Source organism: Mus caroli, unplaced genomic scaffold, assembly GCF_978045245.1.
Source record: "Mus caroli unplaced genomic scaffold, Mus_caroli_1 scaffold_13, whole genome shotgun sequence".
Taxonomy (NCBI): domain Eukaryota; kingdom Metazoa; phylum Chordata; class Mammalia; order Rodentia; family Muridae; genus Mus; species Mus caroli.
Genome location: NW_028227268.1, coordinates 92,303,835 through 92,316,319, shown reverse-complemented (window position 1 = coordinate 92,316,319; position 12,485 = coordinate 92,303,835). Strand labels below are relative to the sequence as shown.

The 12,485-nt window shown below is 37.9% G+C and overlaps 2 protein-coding genes across 4 annotated transcripts in view; one reads left to right on the top strand and one right to left on the bottom strand.

Annotated features, from left to right (window-relative positions):
* The window catches only part of Asb3 (ankyrin repeat and SOCS box containing 3), a 200,381-nt gene that overhangs the window by 55,928 nt on the left and 131,968 nt on the right, over positions 1–12,485 (top strand). The gene's annotated exons all lie outside the window — the stretch shown is intronic.
* Positions 1–12,485, bottom strand: part of Erlec1 (endoplasmic reticulum lectin 1) — a 64,519-nt gene that overhangs the window by 41,818 nt on the left and 10,216 nt on the right. For all 3 annotated transcript variants that reach the window (XM_085829044.1, XM_029483047.2, XM_021176495.3), the window contains exons 9-11: positions 6,682–6,843; positions 6,009–6,068; positions 3,988–4,112 (exon numbers count right to left, since the gene is read on the bottom strand). In XM_085829044.1, coding sequence (XP_085685170.1) covers positions 3,988–4,112; positions 6,009–6,068; positions 6,682–6,843 — 347 coding nt within the window. The remainder of the gene's footprint in view (positions 1–3,987; positions 4,113–6,008; positions 6,069–6,681; positions 6,844–12,485) is intronic.

Sequence of the window (12,485 nt, the reverse complement as noted above, 5' to 3'; positions counted from 1 at the left end):
TATAACTCTCACAATGAGCAATATCTAAAGAAAAGTTTTACGTTTTCTAGTCATACCCTGCTATGCTTCAATGTTGAGCACATGAAGCCATAAACACTATTTTTGCAGGAAGCATCAACTTCCTGCAAAATAATTTGTCTGGCACATTGAACATTTAAATATTTTTATTTTCCTAACTTAGACTTTGGTCAGCCTGAAAAGTCAGCATATTTTTTAAAAATAATTTCTCAATACTTTCTGTTGCAGGAAGAAACAAAAAGTATCATTTGAGAAGGAACAAGAATTAATGTTTTAAATTCACTGGGTATGTGATTATAAGAAAAGCGGAAGCTGTCACTCTTGAGAAGTGAGATTACCTTACTTCTGGTACAGTAAATATACCTACGTAGCACAAAAGACAAGTGAGCACTGCCTGACTAACACTAAGTAACAAGAGGAAACGACAAAGTATATTTAACAAGTTAAAAACTACAAACACAAATGTCAGCCCCAGTTCTAACCAAATCAAACTGTTGGAAGTGGGGAGTTAGCTTAGTATTAGAGCACTTATGTAGCATGGATGAAGGGTTAAATCTCCCTCACTCTACAAAGGAATAAAACTGAGATGGCTCAGTGGTTAAGAACATTCACTGCTCTCTCAGAAGACCTGGGTATAATTTCCAGTATCCATGTAGCAGCTTACAATTGTCTGTAACTCCACTTCTAAGGAATCCAACACCCTCTATTAGTTGTTGTGGGCAATAGGTGCGCGCGCGCGCGCACACACACACACACACACACACACACACACACACACACATATTCAGGCAAACACTCAAACACACACAATAAAAATAAATAAATCTTAAAGAGAAAAAAACAGAACAACAAAACCAAACAAAAGAATAGAGTCATTGTCATGAACATCGCTGCCAGTCTTAGATCACCATCACTATTAAAGGCAGCAGGTAGTTTACTGCATGTTATGGCTAGGCTAGGTTATTTTATTTCAATGTCCTCATTACCTTATAGAATATACTAGTAGATACAGGAGGCTTACAGATCATTTTATTTTCCTAAGGCCCTACTACAGAAGAGCCAGCGTTTGAACCTAGGCAGCCTATCTCTATGACTGTTTTATTTTTTTAAGACAAGGTTTCTCTATAGCCCTGGTTTATAATAAAGACATGCATCACCATGTGGAGTTGATGACTGTGTTCTTGACACTGGGTTGCTTCTTTCTGCAAAGGAAAGGAATCTAAAGGCTGTTCCCTAAATAGCACTGACCTAAAATTTTACCCGTGTTTAAATTTAGCTTTTTTTTTTTTTTTTGTAAAGACAGGGTCTCTCTACATAACCCTAGCTGCTCACTAAGTAGACCAGGCTGGCCTCAAACTCAGAAATCTGACTGTTTGGCCTCCTAAATGCTGGAATTAATGGCATGCAGTATCATGTCCTACTCTGCATAGTTAACATTTTAATCTGTCAATATTTTGGGTTTTTCAAGCCCAAGTGGATTAAATACCTTCACCTAAAACCAGATACACTGAACCTGATACAAAAGAAAATAGGGAATAGCCTTGACTGAATCAGTCCAGAAGACAACTTCCTGAATAGAACACTAATAGTACAAGCACTAAGATCAATAATTAATAAGTGGGATCTCATGAAAACGAAAAACTTCTGTAAGGTTAAAAAAAAAATCCTGTCAATAGGTCAAAACAGCAGCCTATAGAATGGGAAAAGATTTTCACCAACTCTACGTCTGACAAAGTTAATTTATATCCAAATATATATAAAGAACTTAAGAAATTAGACACTATCAAACCAAATAACTCATTTAAAAATGGGGTACAGATCTAAGCAGAGAATTCTCAATAGAGGAAGACCTTTAAAGAAATGTTCAACATCCTTAGCCATCAGGGAAATGCAAATCAAAACAACTCTGAGATTCCATCTTACACCAGTCAGAATGGTTACCATCAAAAACACTAATGACAGTACATGCTGGCAAGGGGAACACTCCTCCACTGCTGGTGGGAGTGCAAACTTGTACAGCCACTATAGAAATCCATATTGCAGTTTCTCAGAAAATCGGGAGTGATCTACCTCAAGATCCACTCCTGGGCATATACCCAAAAGACACTTTATCCTACCACAAAGACATGTGGTCAACTATTTCATAGCAGCTTTATTCATAATAGCCAGACACTAGAGACAACCCAGATGTTTCTCAACCAAAGAATGGATAAATATGCTATACTTTCACAGTGGAGTGTTATTAAGCTGTTAAAAACAATGACATCTGAACTATCCAATAAAATAAACTATCCAATAAAAAAGAAACAATGACATCTGAAATTTGCAGGTAAATAGTTGGAACTAGAAAAGATCATCTTGAGTGAGGTAACCCAGAAAGACAAACACGGTATGTATTCACTTATAAATGGATATTAATTGTAGAGGATAATTGTGCTACAATCCACAGACCCAGAGGGGTTAAGTAACAAGGATGGGAGATTCATGGATGCCCCTGGGAACAGGATAGATGTTGCAGGTGGTCTGAGGGTAGGAACAGGAGGGATCAGGTGGGGAGAGGATGGAGGGAGAGAGTACTGGGAGAGACAATTGGAACTGGGAAGCAGTTTGGGGGCAAGGTAGAAACCTAATGCAATGAAAACTTCTAGGAATCTATTAGGGTGACTCTATCTAAGACTTCTAGTAATGGGGGATAGGAAGCTTGAACAAGCCATATCCTTTAATCAGGCAAGGCTTCTAGTGGTGGGACTGGGACACCAACATAGGCACAAAACCTTTGACCTACAAATTGTTCTGGCAGGTTCTGGCAGAGGTCTTGTGGGAGTGGCTAGCCAATGACTGGTCCAGCTTAAGACCCATGCCATGAGATAGAGCCTATACTGCCTAGAAGACCCAGAGACCCAGGATAGAACCAAACAAGACTGGAAAAAAAGTCACTGAAATGATGCTATACTCATTGACTGATGCCTAATCCAATTGTCAGGAGATTTTATCCAGCAATTGATGGGAAGAGATAGAGAGACCCACACCCAAACATTAGGCAGAGCTCAGGGAATCCTGAGGTAACAAGAAAACCCACAGAATCAACAAACCTGATCTCAGGGCCTGAGAGTGAACCTACAATCAAGGAGCATGCTTTGGTCTAACCTAGGTCCTCTGCATACAAGTTAGAGATGTGTAGCTTGTTTTTTTTTTTGTGAGACTCCTAAAAGTGGGAATGGGTTCTGTTTCTGATGCATTTGCCTACTTTTGGGACCCTTGTCCTCCTACTAGGTTGCGTCATCTGGCCTTAATATAAGGGAGGTGCCCAGTCTTATTGCAACTTGACATGCCATGTTTAGTTGACATCCTTGATAGGAGGTCCTCCTGGTGGGGTGGGGAGTTGGGGGAGCTAGGAGGAGCGGAGGAAGGGGAAACTGTGGCTGTCAGGATGTAATATATGGAAGAATAAATAAATTTTAAAAATGAGTCCTCAAAAAATATTGAGCCTTATTATTATTATTTTTTGCATAGTTTTTATACACTTTATATCCTAATTGCTGCCCATCCTCCTGATCCCCCAGCTCACACAGTCCCTTTCCCCGTCTTTCTCCCCTTCTCTTCTGAGAAGGTAGAAGCCCTCTTCTGTGTATCCTTCCCACCTTGGCACATCAAGTCTCTACAGGGCTAGGTGTATCCTCTACCACTGAGGCCAGACAAAGCAGCCTAGTTAGGGGAACATATTCCACGGAGAGGCAATAGCTTTATGGATAGTTTCTATTCCAGTTGTTGGGGGACCCACAAGAAGACCAATCTGCACATGTGTGGAGGCTATAGGTCCAGCCTGTGTATGCTCTTTGGTTGTTATTCAGTCTCTTGAGAGCCCCAAGGGTCCAGGTTAGTTGACGCTGTTGGTTTTCCTGTGCAGTTCCCCTTTGGCCCTGCAATCCTTCCCCCAAATCTTCCATAACAAAGGCAAGTAGTCTTTACCTGACTGACTGGGTGCCATCGTCTTGAAGATGATACGCTCTAGCAGTATTTTTCTTAGCCCACTCAACATGCTCTTCTTGGTTCCATGTCCCCACAACTACAGAAGTTTTTCCATTATCTTTGTCCTAGTATATAGAAAAATACTAAATTTTAAAATTACAATTACCATTTTTTGTATATGCTCAGTTGTCAGTCTCTCCTTATTCCTTGTTGTTCTCCATATTTTATGCCAGATAATCATGCTAGGCAATGATATACTTCTGAGTAATAGTACAGAAAACTTGTTAAGCAGCAAGTGAAACATGGAGTCACTTCCCTAGACTTTGCTGCCCAAAGGAAAAGAGAGCTAATACATTTCTTCTCCCCCCAGCAAGTAGACTTGTTACTTTCCAGACAGGGATCAGAAAACAAAGTGTCTAGGAAGCTCCATAGGGAGCAAGACTGTGTGGGTTTGAATTCCAGTCTTACTATTTATTGCCTATGTAAAACTCTTGTTTCTGTTCCTGAAACTTGGGTTAACAGGACTGACATCTGAAAAGTGTTTTGAGGATTAAATGAGTTAATATTTAAAGCACTTAGTACCTGGCATATTACTTTTTAATATATATACTAATTCCATATATTCTATTCTATATATATCTATATGGTATTAGAATATTACATTCTAATACTAATAACCTAGTAGATCTATCAGAACATTATAGGTTGCATGACCTAGGACAAATTATATTTGGTAAATTATATGGTTAAGTATATGTTAAGTATAAGGGAAAGAGTCATTAAATTAGTTGTATTAACTTTCTGGAAGGCATTTTTTTTTTCAGTGTGCATACTTTTCACCCCAATACTTCTGGGGGTTGAGTAATCAAGACATTCTGAGTTATTAAGACCCAGTCTCAACTAACTAACCAACCAACTAACCAACCAACCAAACAAACAAACAAAAAAAACTCCTGAAAACCCAAACCAAAGCCCCTAAACAAACCCAAAACAATAAAAAAAAATTAAAACTTTCAACCTAACCCAACCCAACCCAGGTAATAACAACAAAACTCTGAGAAAGAGCACTAATGTAACGATCTAAAATGCTCATTAAAATACTTTCCTAGGGGATTGGGGATGGGGCTCAGCTCAGAGAGTGCTTGCCCAGCATGTAGAAATAACTGAGCTGGACACTTAGCACCAGTTTAAAGGGGGGTATATTAGGCCATGCGTGTAATCCTAGTACTAAGTAGGTAGAGGCAGGAGGATCAGATGTTTAAAGTCTTTTCTAGCTAAAGAGGGAGGTTTTAGGTAGTTTGGGGTTAGAGACTTTATCTCAAAAACAAAACAAAACAAAAAGCAAAGAAAACAAAAAAACAAGCAAACAAACCAAAAAACCCAACAAAAACAACAACAACAACAAAACAACAACAACAAAAACCAAACAGAAGATGAAATAGTACTTTCTTCTAACTAAGAAAGGTGGTACATTTACCAAGTTTGATTAATTCTGTAATCAATGTACTATCCTACTATTTATTCATTTCGTAAGGATGAATTATCAGAATAACTCTAAATTAGAACAGCCCCAATAGCCTATTAATCTACTAGGCTCAGGGTAGTTTAAGAACACAGATAGTTAACAAGCAATGTTCTTTCAAGGTGACTGAAATCAGTTAATACTAAGTTTTCCAGTTTCTAAAAACTGGGAATACTCTGGCTAGTATTACCATATTAAAAATCACTTCACAGTTAAAAGTAGGATTGAAGCCTTCTTTTTTTCCATGGGAGATTTAAAAAATTTATTTATTTTTAATAATGTGTCTACGTGTATGTTGTATACTTGAGTACAGGTAACTGTAGAGGTATAGGAAGCACTGGATTCCCTAGAGCTGGAGTTAACAGGCAGTTGTGAGTTGCCTCATGTAGGTGCTGGAAATCAAACTTGGGTCCTCAAAAGATCAGTACACATGCTAAACTGGGTTTGAGCTCCAGTACAACAAAACAAATAATCGACCTGGATTGTTGTTACTCTATACCTCGTGATATTGATGTACATGTTTGCCATAGCAGAATTCATATTTCCACCAACCAACACCCTAAAGGAAAGAAATAGATGAAGTTATACAGAGAGAAGGGAGACTAATGTAACAATGCCACATGATAGTGGGAAATATATATACTTTTTATGAGTTATAAAATCAATAGTGTGGTTTAAAATTAAAATGACAAAACCAAAACATGACAGCCTGGTGTATACAGTGAGTTTTAGGATAGCCAGGGCTATATGTGAGTCCCTGTCTAAAAACAAAACAAAACAAAATACCTTTGAGTGTATTTACACTGGTATTAAGAGTCAGAGCAAATGTTACCTTTTAAACGTAGCTCATTTGAACTCTAGATTGTTGCATAACCAAAAAGTGAGAAATAAATCACTGATGCTCATTTTAACCATCAACCAAAATCATACAAGACTGCCATAGGAAATGTCAAACTTTTATGAGTAGAGAGAATATAATTCATGGGTGTGGATGAGGCTGTAGAGATGTATGGGAGGGGGCAGGTGACTACACAGGAAATGTCCATTGGTGATGGCACAATCCTGTGATTTCTCTACGGGCACTTTTGTTCAGTGCTCTTAATGGACATGGGTAAGGTAACTGCAACATGTAAGGTTGTAAGATCATTTAAATTACAGTTTCACTTTCTTACCCCATGAAAGCAGTAAGAGCCACTTAGGAACTCCTTTATGAGCTGGTCATCTGTCAGCTTGGAAATGTGGGTTGTTCCAACAGTGAGTACTGGCTGAGAGCCAACAGCAATAGGTTTGTGGATAGCTGGAAATCTCTCTTCCTTAGCAGATGGCAAATCTTCCTAAAATTAAGCAGACAGACATGTTTATGAGTTCTATCACATGTTTTCCAGTTATAGCTTGTTATTATTTTAAAACCAAACAGAAATCTAGAAAAGTTTTTTCCCCACTTAATTTTAATGTTTTAATAAAGGGGAACTCTGTGACAATAGTAAAAAGTCTAGAAAAATGTTAGTTTTACCTCCAAGTACCAGGTATGATAATCCTCTGGCACATATAGGGAACATTTCCATTGTATGCATTTTCGTCTTCCTTTTGTAAAGTAAAGTACTTTGGGACTTATTGAGCTTTGCATCCTTACATTCAGTTTTGTAGAAGCCCTTAAGGGTAAAGCTAGGTTAACAAGTAGGGGGAAAGGAATTGGCGGGAGTGAATAGTATCATCAGTTGTGATTACTTAAACGTAGCTGAACTGGTTGTTGCTCTGGAGGGACCTGAAATTTCCTCAAGTAGATCTAAAGTAATAAGGGTATTACAACTACAGACTTGTAAAGGAAGGGATGGAAAGGACTTTGATGAAGAATTGAAATATGAAGACTTTAACAAGAGAAAACTCATGATCAACCCTTGAACTTGAGAAGTAAAGAATTTCTTACTAACTTACAGTGGATATGCTGTCTCCTTTTCAGTTGATATGGTAGTTGTCATGTAATAGAGTGTGGCTCTTTTAAATCTATTTCAGCTTATAGGAGTCCTTGAATGGTTATTCTCTTAGAAATCAATGACTATTCTTTCTCATATAGTCAAAACAACAAATGTGCTTTTGGTTGCTGTTTTTAGTGGATGCTAGTCAGGTGTGGTGGTGCATGCTTCTAGTTTTCTAGTACCTGGGAAGCAGAGGTAGGAGGTTTAGGAACTCAAGGACATCCTTGGCCGCTTGGTTCATTAGACTATGAGGCCAGTTTGGGCTATGAGAGCTATGGGGGCGTTGGCTCAGCTCTGTGAAACTGAGGAAGGAAGAAGAAAATAAAGCCATTCCTGGGGGTGGGGTGGGGGGGACACAAACAAAAGAGAAAAAAATAAGGCTCATAAAATGTTATTATATAATGCTATTCACACTCAAAGCCTATTAACAAACTATCTCTTGATACTGTCTTAAAGGTAAACATTAAATGTAAAGGAGACAGTCCTAAGTCCTAAGAGGTTTAGGTCTAATACATTAAACTAATAACCTAAACTACACAAGACCATATCAAAGTTAATGAAGAAAACAACAGAGCTGCAGCATGAAACCTGTGAAAATGCAAGCATGACTTTACTGCTTCCTTTGATAGGGTAGTTACTGTTATTTTTAGGGTAAATTACTCAAGTAAAAACAAACCATCTGGGTGTGGTGGCACATGCCTTTATCTTAGCACTCGGGAGGCAGAGGCAGGCATATTTCTGTGAGTTTGAGGCCAGCCTGGTCTACAGAGTAAGTTCCAAGATAGTCAGAACCTGAAATACCAGAAAAACAAAACAAAACAAAAATCTAAAACAAACAAGCAAAACCAGAATAATATGTGCTGAATAGATTGCTCAGTTGCTAAGAGCACTGGCTACTCTACCAAAGAACCTGGGCTCAATTTCTATCACCCACATGATGGCTCCTAATTGTTTGTTAACTCCACTTTCAGGGGATTCAACACTCTCTTCTGACCTTCAGGAGCACCTGGTATACTTGTGGTGCACATACATATATGCAAACAAAGTACACATAAAAAATAAAAAGGATGATAGCTTCTGTTCTTATCTAAGATAGGACTTCATGAAAATCAGGCTAAGATTTCAAACTTGCTTCATAGCTGAGAGTGACTTTCAATTCTTGATCTTACCATCCTATGTGCTGAGATTATAGATGTCTCAACACTTGTTACAACAATTTTTGTGGTAGAGTTTGGAAAAATCCATAAGTAGACTCAATAGTCTATTAATCTCCCTATCAATATACTCCCATGGGTAGAAGATCAACAAAATTCTAACAGATATTTGTATGTTTGTGAAAGGGGAAGAAAATGGGTGCTGAAATTTAAACAACATGCCAATATACATTTTTTAACTTTATATGATATATATTTACTGTATTTATTATTTTTTCCAAACATGACAGAATCAGTGAGATATCTTTTAGATGCAGTTCATACTTCCAGGAGTGGGAATGGGGTCTGTGGCTGATCACTTGCCCAGCATGCACAGGCCCAGGTTTCATACCAACTGGATATCACATGCAGTCTCAATCAGTAAATCTGACTTATCAACAAGTCTATTTTTTTTTCTTTTTTCTTTTCTTGGATATTTTACAAATATACATTTTAAGGCAGCAGTTTTCAACTTGGGAGTCTCTACCCCTTTGAGGGTCGGGGTGGTAGTGTTGCATATTAGATACCCTGCATATCAGATGTTTACATTATAATTCAAAACAGTAGCAAAATTAGTTATTAAGTAGCAATGAAATAATTTTATGATTGGGGGTCACCACATGACACAACACGAGGAACTGTGTTAAAGGGTCAGAACATTAGTACAGTTGAGAACCACTATTTTAAGGCAACTGTCTCTTCCCTTTCTTTTATTTTCACCATTATTTTGTTTCTTTGAGACAGTATCTAAGGCTGGCCTCAAATCTGCTAAGTAGTCAAGGATGACTTCTGATCCTCTAGCCATAGCGTTCCAAGTGCCGTATTATACAACCTTATCACTAGGGTTGGCTTGCTTTTATATATATAAAATATAAAAATAAATAAATAAATTTATGTCTGCGTGTATCTGGTTATAGCATGTAGGAGGAGCCTGTAGAGGCCATCTTAAGGATCTGGACCCCCTGGAGCTGGACTTATAGGTAGTTGTGAGCCACTTGATGTGGTGCTGGAAGTGAACTCTGGAAGAAAAGGAAGTGCTCTTAATTGCTGAGCCATCTCTCAAGCGTTAACAAGCCTGTTTTCATATACACATTTTTATTATTTATTAAACTTTTTATTTAGTATGTGTACATATATGCGGAGGTCAGAAGGTAACTTACAAGAGTTCATTCTCTCCTTCTACCACATAAGTTTTGGGAATCAGACTTAGATCATCAGACTTGGCAGCAATTACCTTTACCCACTGAGCTACCTCACTGGCTAGCCCTGCTGTTTTTAGACAGCATCCCACTATGTAGCTTAGGCTGGGTGAGAATTCATGGTTCACCAGCCTCAGCCTCTTGAATGCTAGGGTTATAGCACTATTACTCTTAATTTGCAAAGCATTTTGACTAAGATAACTTTTTAAAAATATTTATTTATTTTTTATTTATATGAGTACACTAAAGCTATCTTCAGACACACACTAGAAGAGTGCATCAGATCCCATTACAGATGATTGTGAGCCACCATATTGTTGCTGGGAATTGAACTCAGGACCTCTGGAAGAGCAGTCAGTGCTCTTAACTGCTAAGATCATTTTAAAGTTCCTGTTAGTACATAGGAGAATTAAGGGGAAGACCAAAGAGAATTCCAGCTATAATCTTTTAACATAACACTCAAAATCAACCAGAATTAATGTTGAGATTACTTTTTCCTTCTTTCAGACTGACATATTTTCTGGTCATCTCATCCATAATGAACCCCATGATACTTTTATGAAAGGTATTCAAAGGAGGGGCTTAAGAGATGACCCTTAAGAGGTTTCTTTTCTATAGGACCCAAGTTTAGTTCCCAACACCCATATAAGGTGGCTCTGAACTACCCACTAACTCCAGCTCCAGGGTATCTCACATCCTTTTCTGGACTCATCCCATACACATGGTATACACACATTTTAAAAAAAAAAATCAAGTATTTAGATATTGGAGAGATGACTCAACAGTTAAGAGTACTGGCTGTTTTCCCAGAACACTTCGGTTCAATTCCAAAGACCAACATGGTGGTTTGGATCTGTCTTAGTACTCTAGTTCTAAGAGACCAATGCCCTGTTCTGGCCACTGTGAGCAAAAAGTGTACAGACACACATGTAGACAAAACACCAATACACATAAAACAATTTTAAAAAGTATTAAGAAGAGAGACAATAAACTTTCCAGAGAGGTTAAACTATCTTTAAGTACCCATAGCATTCCTCCAAGCATTATACAGGCCACTACAGACCCCAGAGTAAAGAAAGCCTAGTTGTTTTTTGTGTTTCAGTGTAATATAATAACTATATATGAAATAACCACTTTGTTTTTGCTGTGTGTTATAATAAAAGACTGAATAAAATACAAGACCACAGAAGAGAAACAATTCTCTTTCTAGGATAATGATCCTGGCTCCAAAATAAGGGCATTGGAATTATGTCTTCAAATATAAGTAACAATTATGGAGTGAAAGGAAGGGAGGCCACAATACAACACAAAAAGAAATATAGTACATTCAAAGGTAGGAAAGCCATGGCGAGCATGAACCTTTCAGTATACTTTATGTCATTCAAAATGGCTGAGAAGCTGGTGAACACTTACAATTCTAGTGCTTGGGCGGGGGAAGGAAGGCTATCTTCACTATATAGTGAATTTAAGGCCATCCTGGGTCACACAAGATAATTCTCAAAACAGTAACAAAAACAAATAAAACTTCCAAACCTGAAAACAAAATTCCAGCTAGTGTATACGGAATGGTGATTGAAGACAAAGATGACGATGAAAACCAACTTTACAGAGTGGCTTGTACTTGCTAAGAGAGACTTCACCCTAAAAAGCAGATCATGTTACTCACTAAAAGATTCAACGTATAATCAGATGTATGGAATAGAACACAGATTTATAAAAAGTCTGGAATTTTGGTCCTAGGAAATAATAAACTTTGGTACTACCGACAAGACAGATTTGAAAAGCATTTAGGAGAGAACAATGATAGCCCCTAGTGAATCCTTAGAGATAAATGAAGCTAGGTAAGAAATGACTGAGAAGCAGGCATGGCAGAGGGATATGGACTTTTAAATTTGAGGCCAACATGGTCAGGATTGTTAGCCTCAGGCTACTCAAGGAAACAAAATGAGACCCTGACTTAAAAAATAAAATAAACAAATCAAACAACATTTAAGTTTATTTTTTGTCAGTTGGATAGAGAATTGATTTGTACATTGCATGGAAAAAGACTGTCCAGGAACTATGCCTGTTTTAAGCACAGTACTTTAAAAACAATGGGGGAAAACCAGGCATAGCGGTACATGGCTTTAATCCCAGCACTTGGGAGGCAGAGGCAGCTGGATCTCTGAGTTTGAGGCCAGACTGATTACGTAGTGAGTTCCAGGACAGGCAAGGCTATCAAGAATCCTTGTCTCAAAATTAAGAAAGAAATAATGAAAGAAAGAAAGAAAGAAAGAAAGAAAGAAAGAAAGAAAGAAAGAAAGAAAGAAAGCAAGCAAGCAAGCAAGCAAACAAGCAGTAGAGAAAATACAGGTTTTGAAAAAGCAAAAACCAAATCAAACCAAACCAAACCAAACCAAAAAACCCAAAGAATGGGATATAACTGAAACTGTATGCCCAACAAGGGAGGAAGAGGGAAGAAGTTCACAGATGAGGTTAAAGGAGGGTGACAGACAGAAGTGTAAAATGTAGGAGGTGGAGTTAGGGCTGTTGTCTTTTTAAAAAAAGCTTAGTTGCAGGAACGAGTAAAACACTTAATAGGAATTTATGGATGGAACTGGAGAGAGGT